The sequence below is a fragment of the Theobroma cacao genome, chromosome 2, assembly GCF_053813885.1.
Source record: "Theobroma cacao isolate CCN51 chromosome 2, ASM5381388v1, whole genome shotgun sequence".
Classification (NCBI taxonomy): domain Eukaryota; kingdom Viridiplantae; phylum Streptophyta; class Magnoliopsida; order Malvales; family Malvaceae; genus Theobroma; species Theobroma cacao.
Genome location: NC_142640.1, coordinates 6133825 through 6155913, shown reverse-complemented (window position 1 = coordinate 6155913; position 22089 = coordinate 6133825). Strand labels below are relative to the sequence as shown.

General features: G+C 32.5%; 5 protein-coding genes and 1 pseudogene across 8 annotated transcripts; 4 read left to right on the top strand and 2 right to left on the bottom strand.

Annotated features, from left to right (window-relative positions):
* Window positions 1-405: 405 nt before the first annotated feature.
* LOC108660989 (thymocyte nuclear-like protein) lies at window positions 406-1228 on the top strand. The gene has a single exon (XM_018116479.2). The coding sequence runs from the start codon at window positions 528-530 to the stop codon at window positions 1011-1013; it is 486 nt and encodes a 161-aa protein (XP_017971968.1). The 5' UTR covers window positions 406-527; the 3' UTR covers window positions 1014-1228.
* Window positions 1229-1374: 146 nt separating this feature from the next.
* Window positions 1375-7053, top strand: LOC18608114 (methyltransferase). 4 transcript variants are annotated; one of them, XM_088804051.1, is made up of 11 exons: window positions 1375-1850; window positions 1931-2004; window positions 2144-2283; window positions 2357-2403; window positions 2511-2619; window positions 2884-2945; window positions 3317-3431; window positions 3744-3907; window positions 4004-4101; window positions 4873-4953; window positions 6680-7053. In XM_088804051.1, exons 1-8 carry the CDS (start codon window positions 1680-1682, stop codon window positions 3893-3895), a joined length of 870 nt encoding a protein of 289 aa, XP_088660177.1. In that variant the 5' UTR covers window positions 1375-1679; the 3' UTR covers window positions 3896-3907; window positions 4004-4101; window positions 4873-4953; window positions 6680-7053. The 4 variants fall into 4 exon arrangements, with proteins under 4 accessions (XP_088660177.1, XP_017971965.1, XP_017971966.1 ...); XM_018116476.2 differs by lacking the exon at window positions 6680-7053 and having other exon boundaries at window positions 4873-5128; XM_018116477.2 differs by lacking the exon at window positions 6680-7053 and having other exon boundaries at window positions 3998-4101; window positions 4873-5128.
* A 1579-nt stretch (window positions 7054-8632) lies between these two features.
* On the top strand, window positions 8633-9112 carry LOC18608113 (uncharacterized). The gene has a single exon (XM_007042618.3). The coding sequence runs from the start codon at window positions 8779-8781 to the stop codon at window positions 8971-8973; it is 195 nt and encodes a 64-aa protein (XP_007042680.2). The 5' UTR covers window positions 8633-8778; the 3' UTR covers window positions 8974-9112.
* A 3030-nt stretch (window positions 9113-12142) lies between these two features.
* On the bottom strand, window positions 12143-12876 carry LOC18608112 (uncharacterized). The gene has a single exon (XM_007042617.3). The coding sequence runs from the start codon at window positions 12746-12748 to the stop codon at window positions 12275-12277; it is 474 nt and encodes a 157-aa protein (XP_007042679.2). The 5' UTR covers window positions 12749-12876; the 3' UTR covers window positions 12143-12274.
* A 2402-nt stretch (window positions 12877-15278) lies between these two features.
* LOC148763958 (uncharacterized) lies at window positions 15279-15986 on the top strand. The gene has a single exon (XM_088803957.1). The coding sequence runs from the start codon at window positions 15316-15318 to the stop codon at window positions 15808-15810; it is 495 nt and encodes a 164-aa protein (XP_088660083.1). The 5' UTR covers window positions 15279-15315; the 3' UTR covers window positions 15811-15986.
* Window positions 15987-16092: 106 nt separating this feature from the next.
* Window positions 16093-17594, bottom strand: LOC18608110 (coumaroyl-CoA:anthocyanidin 3-O-glucoside-6''-O-coumaroyltransferase 1 pseudogene; annotated as a pseudogene).
* Window positions 17595-22089: the final 4495 nt, after the last annotated feature.

The following is a 22089-nucleotide window of genomic DNA, read 5'->3' as shown; positions in this document are numbered from 1 at the left end:
CTTCTTCTAGCATATATCTATTACAGGTAGTGTCCATCTCATTTCTCATGGATTTGGTTGACAATTAACATTAGGTGATCCGTGATCCCCATGCCGTACCTTATAAGCTGCTTCATCTACTAATTAATTTATCAAGCGTCACATTCTCGTCTGGTTTTGACATTTTTGTTGGCAGTTTTTTCCCTCTAAGTTGGTTTTTAATTAAAATAATTCGAAGTGGAACTTAATTTCTTACCTTCTCTTCATTTACCACTTGAGCCAAACTACACTCTGCAAATCCAAACTTTGTTCGCAGATAGAAATACTTGAGGGCGTGATCAGGAAAAGGTCATCTTTGGGGCAATTGGCCCATGTGTGAAAACTATAGAACAATGTTGCTTTGGGCTTTCGCTCATTTCTTTTAGGTACTTGCAGTGTTGCACTGTACCAATGGGCCGAACAAAGCACTTACGGAGCCGAGTGCTTCCGCCAATAAATCTTTCCATGCTATAAAGCAAAACCCACAAAGAAACAGAAAAAATCCAAAAATGGGGAAAATGGTGAAAGGAAAGCAATACTGGCTGCTGAAGACAGAACCTGGAGAGTGGTCGTGGGAAGACCAAGCAGCAAACGGAGGTGTAACCAAATGGGATGGTGTCAAGAACAAGCAAGCCCAGAAACACCTCAAGTCCATGAAAGAGGGCGATCTCTGTTTCTTCTACCACTCGGGCGCCAGTGCTCGCTGCGTGGTGGGCGTGGTCAGCGTGGTGAAGGAATGGTACTCAGAGAGCGGTGATAAAAACAGTGAGGTGGTGGTGGATGTGAAAGCGGTTGGGGAGATGAGGAGGCGAGTGGACTTAAAGGACATGAAACAGGATGGGGAGTTGAAAGGGTTTGTGATGTTTAGACAGCCGAGGTTGTCGGTTATGCCGGTGCCTGAGGAGGTTTGGAAGAGGATTTGTGAACTGGGAAATGGGTTTGAAGGGGATGGCATTGGCAACGATGGTGGTGATGAGGAGGAGGATTTGGGTTAGTTTAGGCTATGGGTTAAGGGGCGTAGAAATCAAGAATGTGGGTCTTTTTGGTAAAAAGAAAAGATGAAATGGTAGCAGTGTGGGAATTGCTAGTATATTTGTAAGATGCCCCTTTTGTTTGTATGTATTTTGTCTAAGGAAAAAAAGGGTGCTTAATTAGAATTTTGCTACCATGTTTTATTTACTGGTGAAGAAATTAAATATGTTGTTCTATATGCTCTTTTGTATGTGATGGAGTATTTTGGTTTTATAGTATTAGAATTCATACCCTTGTTTTGATAAAATTCAGACCAAGAAACTGCAATTAGGTGCAAGGAGATATTTCTGCAAAAGAGTAATTGACTCGACAAATTTGGCTAGTACTACTTACAACTCTCTTGGCTCTGGCATTTTGGTGAACAAAAGCAGATGAACTAAAGAAGGGCGCATCCCAGTGAAACGTAGCGTTTGAGGACATAAGAAAAATGAACGGCGTCGTTTTAGTGGTTGTTCCTGCGACGGCTCTACCGCTTCTTGAAAACCCAAAATCCAGAAAGGGAGTTACCGTTACCGTCGTGTTTGTTTCTTTTTCCCCAGGAAAAAGGAATCGAATTTTCTCAGAAACCAAACGGGGCGAAATATTGGCTTTCTTTTGTTTTTTTTTTTGGCTCTGATTGTTGCTAGGAAATGCAAACCTTAGGAACTTTACGACCTCGATTCACGGAGCTATTGAAGCGTCCTTGGCTTACTAAACCATTTAACTTGCGAGCATTCTCGTCTACACCTCCTGCTGCATACACCAACCAGTCTCGCGGTGGCCTTCCTCGCTTCTTCTCTGAAACTCTTCCTTCTTCCAAGGCAATCTCTTTATCAACGTATTTATTTCTTAGCTAAAAGTTGAAATCTGTATCCAATTATTTGCAAATGTACAAGTGCAGGGCGGTGTTATTCGCGTACAAGGAGATGAATTTTGGCATATGACTAAAGTTCTAAGGTTGAAAACTGACGACAGGTACTCCTTATCATCACTCCATCATATAATTTCATTTTTTTTCCCTTCAAATGTGTTAAGTTTTTTCTCTTCTAAACTCATAAAAACTCTGGGCTTTGGTTAAATTGTTTTTATTCTTTTAAAATACTGGCGTATAAAGAATAGAGCTCTTCAACGGGAAAGGAGGTTTAGTAGAAGGGTGTATACAAAACATTGACCGCACCGCAATCGATTTTGTGGCTTTGGAAGAACCAAAGTTAGTTCTTCCGCAGAGCCAGTGGCATGTATTTGCTGCTTTTGGTAAGTTTTCAAGTTAAAAGTAAACTTACGTTTGCTAAAATCTGTTTCATTTGCTAAGTCCTTTCCTATTTAGGTTCACTGAAGGGTGGTCGAGCTGACTGGCTTGTTGAGAAGTGTACTGTATGTCTTAAATTTGAAACACAAACATTTTTAGCCATTATATTCTTAAAAATTTTTTGTCATGTTACTTTTCTGTTGCTAATTATGTTTTGTTTTCGACATTCTAGGAACTGGGAGCTACTAGTGTGACACCTTTGCTGACAGAACGTTCTTCTGTCATCGCTGACAATCGGGTGGAAAGATTGCAGCGTGTCATTTTAGCAGCAACTAAACAATGTAACTTCAGTTTTAGTTATATCTATGATGTATTCTCAGATTAATTTTACTTCTTATTTTTATGTTAAACGTTGATATTTGCATCAGTAGAAGTCTGGCTCTATCACTAGGGATATTTTAAGGTGTTAAATGTTTTTCTTCTTCTTTGTTTTTTTTTTTTTTTTTTTTGTATTTTTATGTTATTACCTCTATAGGTTGTTCAATACTCTTGTGAACGTTGATGTCCTTTTACCTCTTGTGAATTGTGATTTCATCTTCATGTAGGCCAACGGTTGCATGAAATGAAATTGAATCATCCTATGAAGATTGATAATCTTGTACCTCTTGTGAGTTCTTCTTCCTTTGTATACTTAAGTGGTTATTATGTTGTATTAATGTGTTGTGCACTAACCATAGCAATTATATCAAATGATCAATCAAATTTTTATTTGTTGTTTCTTCATTTGCGAGACAATATTTTTGTGATGCTGATATGACGATTTTAAACATATAATTTTATTAGCAAGCACCAGCTGAAGTTTATGAGTGGTTTACTGATTTTGGTTATATTTTCATCTGTTATTGGGTTGTGGTTCCTTAAAAATAGTTGTTTTATTATATATGGTTCACTTTAATGTATTCAAGATAAGTGATTTTTTTTTCTTTCTCATATTTTCTTGAACTTAAAACTTTTTTTTCCCCTCCTTTGTCTTTATAGGTTGCCAAGTCGAAGCTGTCTTTTATAGCCATAGCAGAAGCTACTCCTCTTGTTGGTGCATTGACTTCAACAAGAACAGAATCTAGTGGGCTAATAATAGTTGGACCAGAAGGGGGTTAGTATGCACAACATATTAATCCTCCTACCCTTTTACTGCATTTGCAGATGTGAATGGTCATTTGTTGCAAGAAATTAGCACTCTAAACAGAAAACAAAGATTAAAGTTTTAGAGAATCAATGGAGTTGTGCATTATGAGCCCAACAGTTCAAATCCTTACTTATAGTTTTGGAATTATTTTTAAGATTGTATTTCTTCAAAAAAGACCAGAGGCATGCTTGACATTGGTTCCTTTAATTGAGGTTTTCTGATTTCTTTTGGAAACCATAAAGAAAGCTAGTATGACTTATTGTCATTCTGGTGCTTCAGATTTTACAGAGAAAGAGGTGAATATGATTATTGAAGCAGGTTCTACAGCAGTTGGTCTTGGGCCTCATCGATTGCGTGTTGAAACTGCAACTATAGCTATTTTGGCGACCCTAATGCTATGGTCTGACTCACAGCAAATCACCAACCCCTAAGCACTAGTGCAGGTAGTTCTTATTTTTTTGTCTCCTACTTTTGCCTCACAACTTCTATCCCATCTTCAAACCTTATTGTCTTGTTTAATTTATATGTTGGAGATACAGCAAATGGACCAGGAGATGATAGTTCCCTTTCCTTTGGGACACCAATGTGAATGGATGTAATGATTCGTACATCATAATGGCTGGAAGAGGGAAAGGAGGTAGAATAACTTGCTTCTTTTTTGAAAAGATGTGAAGTACATTGTTAGTTTTTTTTAGTATTTGCATTTATCTTCTGTTCCTTGATTTTTCTTAATCTAGTAATTTTTATTCAAGGTTTTGGTGAATGTTCCTATTCTTTTGCACTCCAGAGAAAGAGAATGACTGCAGTCACTTCATTTAAACTTGACTGTACTCTCTGTGAATGGTTATACTTAAACATTTATTAGAAAAATATTTTGCATTTCCAAAGTTCTGATTATTTTCTAAATCTTTTTTCATCATCCAGCCAGGTTGGGATGAAATAAGTGTTTTAGTCTTGAAAATTAGGTCATTAAATAAAGATTAATTTGTTTGAAGACCAGGAAAAAACACGCTAAGATCATATTAAATTAGTCAGTATCGTGCTGTAGCAAGAAACTTGAAAATTCTTGTATGGTAGGGCGAAAGGTCAAAGCAAAATATTATATGAAAAATATAGGTTTACTGACATTATAAGAATAATGTCTGGCTGCACTTACCAGTCATACCGTTCAATTCTTTGAAATATTATGGCGCATGATTCCGTTTGTACGAATTTATTGAATTAATTTTTCCAATGTTGAATTTTGACAATTAAATCAGCAATATCCCCGATTGTCTATGTGTCCCTTTCGGTAATGAATTCTCTTTCTATAAAAGCTAATTTAATATGGAGCCTTCATTGTGAAAAGAGAAAATGTAAATTGCTGAGCATTTGTTTCTATATTCATCTATGCTTTCTCTTGATGCAGGTCCAGAGTCATCCTTTTGGCACAAGTGACTGTCACTTTTCTTTTGTTGGGAAATTTTGCAATCGAATCGATTTGCTTCAGGCAAATTTCTTACCTTTGTTTTTAATATTAACAATTACCAATATTAAGCTTCACTTTCATTGTGCTAGCAAAATTGTTTGTTCATTAGATCTGACTAGTTTTAAGTTAAGCTCACGTTATGTTTGTTATGGAATTCATCACTATTATAAATTTATTTATTCCTCATCTTCCCCAACTTTCACGTTATGTCTTGTTCCATGCATATCCCTATATCTTATGTTAGAAATCTAATCTCGAGTTATTAAGCAAATAGTGACGTTTACTTGAGGTTCATGCATTATTATACTATTGATTCTGTGTTTGAATATGAATTTACTACATGTGGGGACTTTGCTTTGGAGTTAATATGACTTTAGGCATGTTTTTCGTTTTAAGGGTTGCTTTCTCATTAATCTCTCCCTCTCCCTCTACGAGAAATATATGTGTGTATATATATACAGGGACGGAGCCTCCTTATGTGATGGCCCCCCCAAAGCTTTTAAAATTTTTTTCATAACCTATAAAAATTTTTAATTTTTTTATATATTCTATTACTTGCTCCCTCAAAATAATGTTTTATTTAATGATTAATATAAATATAAAATAATAAAATAATTTCACTTATCTCATTCAATTTTAAATTTTTTTAATTTATATTATTAATTTTATTTTTTATTTTTTTATTTTTTTATTTTAATTCTATTTGTTCATATGTTATAAGTTTATATAAATATTCTTTCTCAAATTTCTACAAACCATTAACTATGTTCTTTTTTTTTCTTTTTTGTTATGTAATATGTGGTAGCTACCTTCTACTTGCCATGTTCTTTTTTTTATGTTACATAAATTTTATTTTTTATGATTTTAATCTTTAAAAATTAATAAATTATTATATAATTTTCAAATATAAATTGTAATATTACATTATTACTTAAAATTTCATTAACGTATCATTTTTTTATTAATCTTGATTATGTAAGAGGAAATTAACTTGAGTATATTTTTTTAATATACTTTACATTTTATATTTAGTTAAAATGAAATTCTCTTAAATATATAGTAGTTAAATAATTCTGATTATATAAAAAAAAATTATTAATCTTATATATCGTTTTTAACTATTTATATTTTACAAATTATAATTTTATATTTAGTTTCATATTTCTATTATCAATATTTTTATTATTGATTGAATTTAATATATTAATTTGTAAAAATTTTTAACTCTTATTTAACTGTGTTTGGTGTTCTTAATAAAATTTGACTAACTCCGCCCCTGTATCTATATATATAGTAGATTTTTGGCTGCGAAAAGAAAATGAGCTTTACTAGGGAAGTCTTTTCCTCATGTGCAGATTCTTCAAAAAAAAAAAATCGTATTCAAAAAGTTGTTAAATAGAGATCATTTGACTTGAAGATTTTCCAAGTCTTGTGGTGAATAATTATTTAATACTATTGTCCTAACTCTACTGTCCGTGGCCGGCTGTTGCATTTTAGTCATAAATATTTATTTTGGTAAGCTAAGGCATTTATGAGTTACGTACTGCACATGTTATCCCATTCTCTTCTGGTTCCATGCACTTATGGCCTAAATATGGCCCTTATACGGGCTCCCATGAACTTCTCTTTGAATTATCGACACTTGATAGATTTTGTACATTCACAAAATTCAAAACCCGTATCTCTGCTCTTCAAATTATCTTCTTGTTCCTGTAATTAGCTATTTGCCCTATGCTGACATTTGCAGGACAAAAACGAATTACCTAGTGGAAACTACTCAATTTGATGGATTGGGGTAAGAAAATAATCTGAATCGGATGGCATTATGATAAGATCTTCTTCAAGTCAAAAATTGTTTGAAGCAATTGTGCATACGAATAAGCTGTCTGAAATCAGTTGCTCACTCTTGGTGGCTAAGCCCCGACGTGGGTTCGTAACTATTGCACGTGTGCATCAATAAAATCCAAGATATCTCGGGGTCAGGGATGCCCATGCCACGTGAAAATGTTCTTGCTTGAAAAATCACCTCTGTTAATGCCTCTACAATAATCTTACCTGACTTTTAAGATAAATTTTAGTTTAATGTGACATTTTTATTTGATATATAAATCATATTATGGTATTAATTTATTTATGTAAAAAATTCATTTATATTGAGAATAATACCAAATGCCAACAGTTAAGGTCTTTGCATTTTTTATGACTATTGTTCCTGCAAAACCATTCCAAGACCGCAATCGGTCGAAGTCAAAGAAATCGTAATTAGTAGCACATTGATGACTTAAATCTGGAATTTAATTCAGTCATGCTTCAATAGATTTGTGGCCACAGAAAAGTCTTATAGGATGGCCATCCCCCATAGTAGTCATCAATGTCCCACTACCATTGAGAAATGGAGAACCAACGAAGGAAAAGTCAAAATTGATCCGTTTATTCAGTGTTGATTTCGCATGCCAGGTGCATGAAAAAACAGAAAGAAAAATATATAAGTGAAGTTGTCGGGCGGAAAAAATATATAAGTGAAGTTGTCGGGCGGAAAAAGGTTTCCCTCTCATCTAAAAAGTCTAATGGCCAATCCCAGCAAGAAGAAAAGCCGTGTAGGTTTTTAGGTTGTGAATACCCAATTAAGGGAGAGAAAGATGCTATCATTGATTGTCAATTTAAGATGGTAATTAAAAGCATTAAATTTATTAATAAGAAAAGGTCGGATAAATTAATTGATTTACACTTTCCAAATAAATTTCCATCAAGAATCTGAACAGGCTTTCGCTTACCATAATTACTGCCACAATTAGTTGTCATTTGTTTGTAATATTTAAAAAGAGTCTTCAACTACTCTTTTGATATCATGAAAGAAGTGCCACAATCCCAGTGTCCAACAAGAGCAAGCTTGGTTCGGGCCGTCTCTTTATCTTGTCTAAAATTTTGAAGAGAGAAAACGGAGAAATAAACAATGACTGCAGCTATAAGTAATAGTACAAATATTCAATATTATTTGGATCCCTATATTTTTCTTTAATACCTAGACATATATATATATATACAAAGCACTGAATTATCCCCAATATCTAGGTAAAATAACGTCTTTTTTATACTCTTTGCCACTAGTTTTAATGTCAAAATTTAATTGCATTTACGAATAACTTGTCAGATGCTACACGTGTCATGAAAAATTGGAAACTTTAATTTGAACTTTTTTTTTCAAGTGTTGATTCGGTTTTTTGGTCTTTTGGTCTCTTGATCCGTTGTGACTGCTCTTTTGTCTTCTTTCTTGTTTATAAAATTTATGTGTTCAGCACATTTTTTTAAGGACGATTTTTGTACGAGTATTAGTAATTAATTTTTTATCCTAGTATATTCATCATATTTCGTTTTCTTTATGGAATATATTCATCTTATACCTCATGATTATGATAATATCTTTTTATATTATTTTTATGATTGATCAGGTACTAAGCACATTTTTTAATCAAAACCAGCCCTTGCACGAGGACGTTGCTTTTCAAAATAAAATGAAAATCATATCATTTTCGTATAGTTGAATTTGACGAACAAATAAACATCCCCACGCCAAGTACACACTATCATCATTTCTCTACCACAAAGGTCAGTCAGAAACACTCAGCCAATGGCAATCTCGCAATTATATTCAACATCAAGCCCGTTTGGCCCCATCTAACTCCATAAAAACCTCGTTAAGTTTCACTAATCTAAACTCAAAAACACAAATCTAAGCAAAATCAAAAGCCGAAGCAAGATGCAGGAGCTGTAAGAAACGAGAGAATCCTTTTTGTCTCTTCCCATAATTTTTGTAGTTTGTTTCTTTTTGGTTCATCGAAACCCGAAATGGCGAACCAGTTGGAGAACTTGGTGGAATCAATCAAGTCCAAGGTAAGGGCCCTGAAGAAGTCCAAGAAGCCATACATTAAGATGGACAAGAGCTCAAGCGTGAAGGTCGAGATCCGTAGCAGGAAGGCAAGAAAGCTTATAGACAAGACTTTGAAGGGCGCTGACCGCCCTGGAAACCGTAGCATTTCATGACCCTTTTTTTTTTATTTCTATAATCTTCTTCTTCTTCGTAATCAGAAGAAGAGAAGTCTCTGTTTCTGTTTCTCTTTTTCATTTGCTTGTAGATACCTACTTGGATTAATTAATTAGCTTCACTGATTTAGAACTTTTAGATATCGTCTCTTCTGCTCTTTACTGTCTCCTTTTTTGGTATTGTTTTGGTGATGTTGGCCTACCGATTCTGTGTTTCTTTGGACGTTACAAGATAGTGGAGCCGTCTCGGATTGGCAAAGAAGAAAGCAACTTCTTCGTTTTCTGAACCTCTGGGTTTACGTTTACGTTTCTGTTATTCTCCGTTTCTATGATGAAGTGATCTAACTAACATGAGAGGGTAACTTTTGTGAATATACGAGTTTCCTGGTCTCTCTCAATCTGTGTTTTCCCAATTCATCCGATGAATGACTATAGCCAGGCTAACAACCAAACTTTTTCTTCCTTCCACTCTGTGTCTTCTGGTGAAGAAACCGCAGATAAAATATGATTCAAATTCTCTTTGGCAACCAGCAAAAATTAGCTGTAGTTGATAAACGATAAGCTCCCCCTATTAGGCATTAACAAGCACTTCAACTTGTTGGTTTATCTTTTGACCAAACACTAATTTCCGGTTTATTTTCAGTCAAAGTATCAAAAAGGTTAAAGAAAAAATAGGCTTAATTTTCTTTCTTTTTCTTTTCTTCCCTCTGTATTTTCCTGGTCGCGAACCAAAAGCAGGATAGGGAGAAATGCTGTGGTGGGAATCGTTGACTTAGGCGAGGCATGGGTTTAGACTCTTTGAGGTTGAATCAGAACCGTACAAATGGAGTAGATCCAAGTAGCTTTCAGGGGGAGTACAGCACATGGTTCAGTATGGGTCACAATTGAATTGCGGATTCCCTTCGATTTCACCTCCTCATTTTGTCAACGTGATTTATTGTTCAATTAATAGAGGTGGGGCAATTTTTAGGATTAAGGTACATCCATGTCTAAATCAAATGTTACCGATTCCATGTAGGTAAGAGATGCGGGTGGATTTTAGGTTAATAAATAAGAGTTTTTTTTTTATTTAGTAGATATATTTTTTAAATTAAAAATATAGATTCGTGATAAGTGGTATTATAATTGATTAAAATTTTTATTGATGTGAGACTTTTGTGAAAAATAACAAGGTCGAGCTAGACTCGAATCAAGATCTAATTCCTTTTCTTTATGGGTAAAAAAATGAAAATGTTGTACAATTTGTTAAGAGATGGAATAGATTCTTGGTCTATAAATAAAGGTTTTTGTTTACTTACTAAGTATGTCTTTTTAATTAAAAACATAGATATGTGACAAATAATATTAAAACCTATTATGAATAAATTTGAAGGGCTTCACAATAAGATCTGAATCATAAGGTCCTTGTTAGTTACAAACTCGTAATTAAGACTTTTTTTTTAATTTTTTTTAGTAAGTGTTTATAAACATTAGTTAACCTGCTAAAGAGGATAATGCTTTAAAGCACATTTGTCTTCTAATTAATTTCTTGTTTAATGCAATATTCTCATTAAATTTGAATTGACCCTTTGGTGTTATTTCTTCTACAGGATGCACCCAAATTAGAATGCAAATCCTCTACCTTGATCCTATGCCCCCTTTCTTGTCCTGATTTAAATTAAAATCATGTCATTTATGCATTTGACAGTATTTTCTTCTCTGTGTTTATGTGGAAAAAAGAAAATCAAAGAAAGAAAGAACTTAATAGAGCTTGGGTGTGATCGTGTGAAAGAGAAAAGATTTACATAAGATAGGCAACTCAGTCTTAAACCAGATCAACCTTAAACGAAAAACGTAAGTGTACTTCTACCATGAAACCAGATCAAACTTAAATGAAAAAAAACAAGGTTCACTTTGACCGTCAAACCAAATCAGTCTAGTCTTTCTTATTTTTAGATCTTTATATGATATGATTTTGGGATATTAAGTTTTTTTTTTAATTTTTTGTTTTATTTGCCATAAATATTAAAAAAAATTGTCAAAAAGACAGATGGTATGATTTTAAAATCAAGATGAGAAAGATGGCATGAGTTTGAGATAGAAGATTTGCAATTCGGATATTTGGAGTTCCAATTTAAGTTTAAGATTTGAAGGATGGTAGGTGCCAATATTCTAAAAAAAGGAAAAAAAAATACCTTTGGGTGTTTGTTTTTACTACCGGATGCACCTAAATTAGGATTTCCTTAGTGTTTATAAAACCATTGAATTTGAAAATATGGGAATTGCTTTCGTTTATTGTTCCCCAACCTCATCAAGAGATGCAAATGTGGCTTCCTTTTGAAGCATATGAAAGGCTACGGTTGAATTTTTTTAATTTTCATAAATTAATTATTTAGTGCGGGCAGTCCTATCCCTCTTTCCCAATTTTTTTTTTGGATAATCTCTAAACCATTTTTTAAATTATAAGAACATTTAGATAAATATACGAGAAGATTTTTTTTTTTTTTGAAAAATATATACGAGAAGATTGAGTTTGAAGAAAGCGGTGGACATAAGTTTTTTTCCAGACCTCATGCGTAGTATCCTATGCTTATACTGCTGTTGCCTTTAGTTCGTTAGTGTTTGAATTTGGTACATGAATAAACAATTGGACAACCCTCTAATCGTCATGCATATCCATTCATGGCTCTGAAATTTTAAATAGCAGTCAACATTTAATATTAAATTGCATATGTCATTTATCCTGTCTTCTTATGGCTTGTTTTAATTGAGTATGAGTAAGCCCATTATTAATTTTTGGGCTTGACGGTTATCCACCATTTCTGATTTATCTAGCCATGAGCCTATGACCATACTGGCACACCACCTGTTTTATTATTTACTTGAAGAGGTAAGCCTTTGATCCCATGTGATCTGTTAGCCGAATAATTATAGTTATAGCTTTTCCATCTGCACAGAAATTTGTCTTTAATAACGATGAACAGCCTTAAACCATCAAGAACAAAGTTTTGGTTATATTTACTTGCAATTTCGAATTAAATTTAAAATTACCATGTCACTTACAATACTCATTAGATATTTAAGTCATTTTAAATCTCTTTTACTTAATTGACAATAATTCCTAAATGTTCATAAAATTATCACAGCATAATCAATGTAGAAATGCAAGCAATTGGAGCTCAATCCAAACTAAATTTTAATTGTAGGTTATAGATTGAAATTTCCGGTAGGAGAAGAAACCAAGTAACAATTTAAGAGATGGAGTGATTTGATCCAACATCACTTAATTTCAGTCTTTCATGTCTATATCCAATGGCCTTCACTAGCGATACACTACAACATTCCTCCTAGCTGCGTAGCTTCTACTTCGCGGATACAGCATAGCATCAATCTCTTCTTCCTCAAAGGAACAAGGCTTGTCCTCGTCAATTCTCCCAATCTTTCCAATCCCAACACTGTAGCTTCTCATCCCCATCCCACCAGATCCCGCTGTGGTCCGTTTCATGCCTGATGATTGCACCTTGCTGTCTATCCCTCGCTTAGATGCCGCACGAAGCAGTTGTCTAAACTCTTCATCGTCGCTTGCCTTAGAGGAGTTGACACTGAAGCTCTTATGCAAGCGTGAAGCTGCAGGGGGAGCAGGGCAAACCACCCCACCGCCACGACCAACCCCGCCAGCGCACTCCTCTATATTCTTCACGTAGAAGGCTCTTGCCTTGCTTAGAAGTCTGATGGGTGAACATACGATTTTCATTAACTTGCTTTGCTTCTTTGCTTTGCGTCCTTTGCTTCTCATTTTTGGACCTGTGCTTGTGCTTCTTCTGCCAGAAGAATGGGGAGCTAGCTAGTGATGTAGAAGTGAACCGATCGAATTATTATGACCAAGAGCGAGATTCCTTTTAAATTTGAGGCAAAGAGCAGACAATGAAGGGTTTATATATAGGTGATGTCGTGAACTCGATTATCCATTATGGACTTGTTTCTTGGAAGGAACTTGGAATTCAAGGTCGTCTAATTGAAGAGGTAAGGAGCGTGTAGACTATTTCAAATGAAGGGGGCATGTGAAAATGAAAACTTCAACTATTGCAAAAAGATAAAGCTAAGAGAGAGTAGGCCAAAATTGAAAACAAAGAAAAGTAGTAATAAAAATACCCAAGATGACCGAAAAGGAAAACTGCGTAAAAAGCTGGTGATTTTGACTCTACCAAACTGGGTATTGGGGTCTCAGGATTCTCTCCAGTGGTATTGTGTGCATTTCGATTGAAGTGGGCAGGCCAGTCAACCAGGAGCCTGATTTTTTTTTTTTTTGGTTTCAGAAAAATCTTAAGGTTTGAAATTGACATTTTCCGAAAAGGAGAACAAGCAAAATGAAGAGGAAAAACATGAAGTCAGAGTGCCGTGCACATCCAAATCCGTACGTCCAATCCTTTTGCAAAAGTCCAAGGAACACAGGCATTAAAAATGAAAAATGAGGTCGGAAAGTTTTCCAGGAAGTTAATACATTAGAGGTTTAGAGTTGCGTCAAATATAGAGAAGGAGAAAAAAACCATATGCATAGGGGATCAAAACAGAATACCATTTGTTAGTATTGTTGTATTCGCAATTGGTTAATACGCGTACTATCTGTGCGTCACATTCTTCCCCTCATTGACAGTATGATAAGTTATTACTATACCCAAAAAGAAAAATTCTCTTATACTAGTTTGTTTACAAATAAATTTAAAAAAGATAAAATATCTTTATTTTTTAAATTTTAATCAAAATTATACAAAAAGTTATTAATTTTTGAAATGAACATTACGCCTCAAAACTATAAACACTGTTAATAAAATAATAAAAAGATTAAAATGTTATTTTTTTATTAATTTAATAAATTATTATATTAAAAAAAAAAAAGGTCAATTCCCCTTAAAAGGTGAGCACCGGCCGATGCTCCCCAAAGAAAGGGAGCACTGATGCTCCCCTTGGGGAACTCGATGCTCCCTTTGGGAGCCTCGATCGGGCTCTCCCTAAAGGAGCACCGGTGCTCCCCAAAGGGGAGTTTTTTGTTTTAATTAATAAAAAAATAATAAAAGTATATAATTGTAATTATAAAAATTATAAGGGTAAAATTATCTTTTTACTCTTATCAAGTCAATAAATTGACAAAAATACTAACGGTTGGACTTACATGTCCAGTAAAAAATAATTTTTTTAGCGGAGTATTCATTTCTAAAATTAATAGATCCCTGTGTAATTTCGATTAAAATTTAAAAAAATCAAGATATTTTACCCATTTAAAAATGGTCATATGTCCATCAATAAATTATAAAGTAAAATATCCTTAACTCCCTAAATTTTGATCGAAATTACGCCTATTAAGTTTTAAAATAAATACTTCACCTCAATAATACAAACATTGTTAACAGAAGTTACGAAAAAAACCAAAACACTTTTTTTTATTAATTTAAAATTTTATTATTATATTTTTAAAAAATAAAAAAAAGGCAAAAAAAAGGGAGCACTGGCCAGTGCTCCTAAGGGAGGGGAGCACCAGACTGGTGCTCTCACATGGGGAGCTTTTTTTTAATTAATAAAAAATTATAATAGTAATTATAAAAATTAATTAAAGATAAAATTATTTTTTTATTCTTATTACGTTAGTGGGTTGACAGAAATATTAACAGTTAACTAATGACTGGATCTACGTGTCTAGTAAAATTTTTTTTTTGGCAGAATATCTATTTTAAAAACTGATAGACTTCGATCTGATTTCGATCAAAATTTAAATAAATAACAATATTTTACCCTAAAGTATATAAATTAATGTAATTAGAAAATAAATAGATATTCATTATATAAATTCTCTAGTGAGATTTAAATATAGAACTAGTTGCAAAGTTAAGCCATCAGATAACTAAATTTCAATAAATGGATAAAATACACTTCTGTTTTGGCTGGAAATGCTCAGTTAACACAATAACTCGTTGGAAGGAAGGAAGGAACCATCTACTTCTCATCCTTGTTTTGTTGTTAAAATGGGTGTTTGATAACTAATTTTGGAGGTGTGATCAGAACCATTTTTTTTTCCCCGTTGACAGTTGAATGCCAAATTATTCATTCTTCAAAGATTAGACTTTGAGAGTGCTATGAGACAATAAGCCGGTCATCTTTTCAATGGACTCTTGTGCTAACCCCATTTTTCGCCTACTTTCAAAATTCAAGTCCAACGAAAACAGTGAAAGCCCAACTCTCCTCCTCTATATGTATAAATACCCATCTTCATTCTATTCTTCACCGCACAGTTCTCCAAATCTTCCAGCTTCTTCATTTTCTGTGTCAGTACAAGGGCTTTGGGTAACAAAGAGTTACCGGTGCAGAAAAATGAGGAGGAGCAAGGCAGAGTTACAAAGTAAGTTCAAGCAGTACATGTCAAAGCCCATGAGCAAGGCAGAGTTACAAAGTAAGTTGAAGCACTACATGTCAAAGCCCGTGAAAGCTTTAAACAAGGCAAGAGACTTTTACGTGAATAGCATGGAGGAATGCGCTAGTAAGGTAAGTTATGGTGGCGTTATCGGCTGCCCTGCGTCGCAAGTTTCACGTCTGCCAAGGAGTTTCAGTGTCAACTATTCAAAGCCGAACAATGAAGAGAAATTCCTGAATTTCTTAGAAGTTATGTCGAAGAAGAGATCAATGGAGAGTTCGGAGGAGTCAAATTTGCAGCAAGAGGAGATGAAAGATCCGTATGGTGGTCTGAAGAGAAGTTACAGTAGTAGCATTGGCCTGGCGAGAATTGATGAGGACAAGCCATGCTACTTCGAAGAAGATGCATCGTATGCTAGAAGCAGAAGCTACGCTTACAAGAGAAACTATTATTGAAGGATGAAGGATCTGAAGCTTTTGGTTTTATGAATAAATTGAAATCAAGCGTCAGACGCATTAAACATATATTCTTCATTTGACTACTTATTTGGTTTTTTTCGTTAGGTTTCCAATGGGAACTGGAAAATGTAAAATTGTTCTGTGGGTGTGAAATCATTCTTTCATTTGCTTAATTATGCTATGTGTTTTTGAGTTTGAATGGATGTTAAAAAATCTCTCTAACCTTGTCTTGTTTGTAATGAATTTCTAGTTGTCAATTTATTTATGACCAACACAAAATCAATCACAAAGCAAGATCCTTCCCTTCCTTGGGAAACTTGTTACTATTGGATAGGTTGCAGCTATAAATACTCAAAATCAAAGGAGCTTCAAACTCTGTACAAAGATAGCACTGAATTCATCCATTTGCTTCTTGTTTGAGGCTACACCAACCTCAAATCCACCTTGCTCATCTCTACACTCCGCAAGAGATATAGTCTCATTAGAGTCGATGTGAACCAACTCGACCTTACGAGGCCTTCCCCACCCAAAATTAACATCATAGACATAAAATTTTGGCGATCCAGAGACAGAAACAAAACGCCCTAATCTTGTTCTTTCCATAAGAGTTGCTACCCAACTCTCCACATCTCTGAACCCACGATTCTCAATTTCTTTAATTTTGTTCCCAATAGCTTTCGCCGCCAATAGAATCCCATTTTCTCCTATTAGCTCACTTTTCTGGACTTCTGCAATACTTGGTTTTAGGCAATTTCCAAAATATGTTTCCGGAACTGGAAATTCCAGGCGGTTACGGCAATCAAAGGGGAACTGAAAGTAGTAAAACTTATTATCATCAGCATCTGATGAGTTACGAGTAGAACTTTCTTGTGATTTGATCAAACAAACCCATATGAAGGCACACGTCACCACAAAAGTTGATATATGCAATTGCTCTGATTTGGCTTCTGTGACCAAATGCTTGAGTTTTTTGACATGGGCTCGACCCAACAAAAATGTGGCCCGAACCTTATCCGCTGCTGCAACATGGGTTGGGCCGGAATTTTCATTATTCGATGCTACCCAGTTCCAGTAAATTTTCAAGTGGAGGGACTCTATCCCATCAGGATCCTTGATGACATCCTTGTTCCACGAAGGAATTGATTTTTCAAGGCAAGTCAAGTCACCGCCACCCGCCCTATGAACAGACGACCAAGACCTCATGAAATGCATGAACGTTTTCCCATCGCCAACCACATGACAATAATTGGACCCGATGCAAATGCCAGAGTTTGGAAACAAGGTGACTTGAAAGGCTATGACTGGGAGGACACGAGTACCATCTTCTGCCACGGGTACGGTTGGCAGCTGTGGCGCAAAGGGACGTAACAATTTAACATCTCGCGGATAATTGGCAATAACATGGTTGAAATCTGCAGAGGATTCAACGACCGTGAAGGTAACAAAATCACCATCTTCATAACGGAGATAAGGCTTGCCGGGTGGTGGAGGGCACATGAATTTGGCTGCGTATGGAAAAAAATGTTGGAGAGTCAGGGAAAGAGAGTGTTTTAGCAGTGGGAGAACGGTATCCGTGAAGTACAAGGTAGGGTATGGGAATTCGTAGAAGAAAAGGCGCTGTATATTAGGAAAAGCAAACCACGGCAGATCAAAGAAAGTGAGACGGAGAGAGGTTGTGGGAACTGAGGCCGGAGGCGGAGAAACATGACTGCAATCTAGAACCTGCAATTTCTCGTTGGCTTGAGCCATTTTTTTGGAGAGACCAAGAAATTATACACAAGCTTTATATATAACTTTAACTTCGGACAGAATGTATACTGACCGGACGTGTATATATACATATACAAATATGTATACATATATATATATGTACACATATATATATATATATACATATATATGTATTGTACATGTATATATGCACATATGTATATGTATACATATACATACATATACATATGTGTATATATATACATACATATACATATACATATATATATATATATACATATACATATACATATATATATATATATATATATATATATATATATGTATATGTATATATATATATATAGGTGTTCAGATTAAGATGGAGCATTGTGGACATAAATATCAATGGACCCAGTTGGAATAAATTCTATTCTTACGAAAGATTTTGAATGGAATAGATGCGGATGGTGAAATTATTGAAGCGGGGACGGGTTGGATACAAAGCAGGACAGAATAAAAATGGCCTAAAAAGTAGATAAGATTTAAAGAGTGACCAAAAATAGCGCAACTTAATTACTTTATTATATATAAAGCAAGAATATTTACGTCCGAATCAGGAAATATAAATAACTAACTTTATATAAATATTGCAACTTGCTTGTATTTTTTCTTCTCTTAGATAAGTATCGATGTTTTAAATTTAAATTGAGCTTCTAAGAAAGATAAAATAAAGACATAAGTTTTAAAAATTTGTGAAATAATTATAATTTTTTAAAAAAAATTAATTTTTGTTACTTTTAATTAAGTTTTTATATTTTTTATTTTAAGTTAAATAATTTTTCAAATTAACTATTAATTAATTATTATTAATTAAAATATTATATATTATTTTTTATGTCACGTAATATTGACATGAAAGATGAAAACATCATATATATGTTACTATGCTACGTCAATCTATCACATCATCGTCCATTATGACTAGTCAACATGTGATGCTCACATTACATGATATAAAATGACAAGTGATATTTTAATTAATAATAATTAATCATTAGTTAATAATATAGATTTATTTAATTAAAATTAAAAATATAAAAAATTGATTGAATGCAATGAAAAAATAAAGTTTATTTTATTTTTTTAAATAATTTGAAAGATTTTTTTAAATGTTATACTTAAAACTTGAAAATTGATCATATCAAAATATTGAGGAGATTTTATTTTGCTCACACGAAAGACATATTGAAGATTAGACATGCAAGCTGTGCTGCTTGGATTTGGAAACAAATATTCCCCATTGCAATTTTTGTCGGTTGACTTGAAACAAATACAACATAGCATGTTTCAGCATCATTTTTGTTTGGATAAAATATGCTAATTTTTTTAAGTTTTGAGTAAAATTAAATAGAGGTCTATTAGTTTTCGAAATGGACACTCCTCCCTAAAATTACAAACAACATTAAAAAAAATAATAAAAAGACTCAAATGCCTTTTCATTTTTTATTAATTTTAAAAAATTATTATTATATTTTTAAAGAAAATAAAAAAAAGTCGATGCTCTCCAAAGGAGGGGAGCACCTGGTGCTCCCTAATAGGGATTTTTTTAATTAATAAAAAAATAATAAAATTATATAATTGTAATTACAAAAATTAATCAAGAGTAAAATTGTTTTTCTACTCTTGTCATGTCAACAAGTTAATGGAAATACTAATAGTTGAGTAATTGCTAGATCTACGTGTTCAGCAAAAAATATTTTTTTGAGGCGGAGTATTCATTTCGTAAACTAATGGATTATCGCGTAATTTCAATCAAAAATTTAAGGAATTTGGGTATTTTATACTTTTTGTTTTAATTTAGAAAAAATGGAACCAAGAAGCTTAAGAAGTTATGTAAAAGAATTTTAATATATGAAATGAAGCTATTCAAAACAAAAGATGACCACATAATAGTGCCTTTCTATAAGCAAATATGATTATTGCATTACACTCTAGCATATGGCTCACTGATTGATACATGATCTCTCTCTCAAAAAAGTAAAATTCAAATTCCCTTTTCAATATATATATATGATTTTGCATTCAGGTCATTTTTAGGGTTTGTAAATGGATTGCCTACAATGTAACGTTGTGTCAAGAATATCAAATCAACTTCGACAGTAACAGGATCAATGACATGAATCAATGGTTCAATGCTAAATAATTAGTGCATGTTTGGCCTAACTTTTTTTCAACTTATCTATCTTTTAAAAACAAAAGTCAAGCAAAACATGATCTTTTGAGAAACTCTTAAAAAAAAGTAGTTTTTTTTTTAAAACAAAATTTTTAAAAAGAGAGCTTAAAAAAAAACTCCAAGGAGGAGCTTTTTCTTCTCTTCTTTTAAAAATACAAGAGAATTTTTGTTTTTGTTTCAAAAATATCCTCATTTGTTAAAAATAATTACAATATTACCCTATAAAAAAAAAGAAATACCTTCTATGATAATTTTAACAAAAATTATAATTTATTAAAAAGAACTTATAAAAAGAAATTTACCAAACAACTTTAACTTAATTTAAAAGCTATTATTTTTTATAAGAGCTTCATAATAGCTTTTAAGTTAGAAAAAAGTCAGGCCAAACAGGCTCCATGAGTAATTTTGTTTTCTTTATAGGAAAATGTAAGACAAGTAATATCAATAGTAAGTAGGATATATTTTATCTAGAGATTAATTGGTTCATGTCCAAGTTCAAGGCCGGCAAGAAATTAGCTACTACATTTTTTAAAATTTGAAGAAAAATAGGAGATTTTTGAAAAATTATTCCTACCAAAAGAATGAGAATAATGAAAATAATAGAATTTTTTTGTTGTAATTTCAGCATCGATTAATGACCAACATCACTCATTATCAGGACACATCAGTATGTCATGTTAGAAATTACCTAAGTGAAAAATGATTCATGTTATTAGGATTATAAATAGTTATATATCTATTAATCTTAAGAGTTTATTTAATTCAATATAAAAATTAAAAGACATGTTTAAACATAATAAAAAATTATAAATGTTTTTTAAATAATCGTGTATAATTCATAAACAGTTTTAGTTAGTAAGCTTAAAATTTTCAAATCACAAAATATAGTAGGTAAAGATTAATCATTTCTAGCGAGAAAAGCAATCAAATCATTTGATAAAAAAAAAATAAAACCTCCTATTTGATTCCTAGGGAAAACACTAATAATTAAAATCTTCTATCAACAATCTTAAAAATTATATACTAGTATTCTGGTATGGCATCTATAGATGTATTTATTTAATGGATTAATATATAAGAAATTTTTTTAAACTTAGGATCCGTTTGTTTTTTGTTTTGATGTAAAATGCTTTTTAGAAAATATTTTTAAGATTCATGCTCGTTTGGAAAACAAAAAAATTTATTTCAAATGTAAAACATGTTACGAGTTAATGAGAAAAACAGTTATTGATCATGAAAAATGTCTTACACCCAATGTCTTATACCTCTGAGGGGTGTAAGACATTTTTCAAAAAACATAAAAAAACTCTTATACTAAGTCTAAGTATATAGATTTGATGAATATTATTATTTAACTTAAATATTAAAAAATAAAAAATATATTAATGATTAACTTAAAAATTTTTAATTTAAAATATTAATATTTAAATTATTCAATATTATTAAAATTAAAAAATATTTTTTTAATGAAACCATTCAATACAATTAAATTTTTTATGTATAAATTGAATAAATTTTCCTAATACTTCTATTAAAAAATATTTCAATGATCAAAAGTATAAGCTTTATATGTCTTACTCAATTGATAAATATTGATTTTTTAGAGTGAATACACATAAATATAGATAAATATTTATATTTTTAGATTTATGATAAAAAAAGTGATGAGATTGAAATTTTTTTAAAAATTATAACTTAATTGTATTAATGATTGCACTAATTATTAAATAAAATACTCAGGTATGAGTATACTTAACTACTATACTAGGGAACAAAAATTATCCACATCCACATGCATGCAAAGCCTATAACGCAACAAATATGGTTTCACAAGTTAGAAAAAGTCAGATTGAGACAAAAGGCAAGTATCTAATCCATTGTTTGAAACCTGAGGATAAGGTAATGGAATTGATAAAGAAATTCATAAATTTAAGTGGGATGGAATTAATAAAGGAAATAGGGATAATAATGAAGATCATATTGAGAAATAAATGAATTTAAAAACGAAAAATACCCACGTGAGAGACCTCAAACCCACATGTTTAGAGCAGAAGACCAAAAAAGCCAAACTCATGTCTACAAGCCTCCAAACTCAACCAATCCACATGTCAATCAATTGGAGCTTTAAATGACACAAAACTATCACATGTTAACAACCAATTATTAAATGTTTTGGGAAATATTATTATTAATTTTATTAATTTTTATGTCCATTCTTTATTTTGATATTAAATTAGTGAAAATCAAAATGACATCATTAGTTTGTAATCAACTCTTATTTATGATCTTAACAACTAAATAACTCCATTAGTGATAATGAAAAATATTTT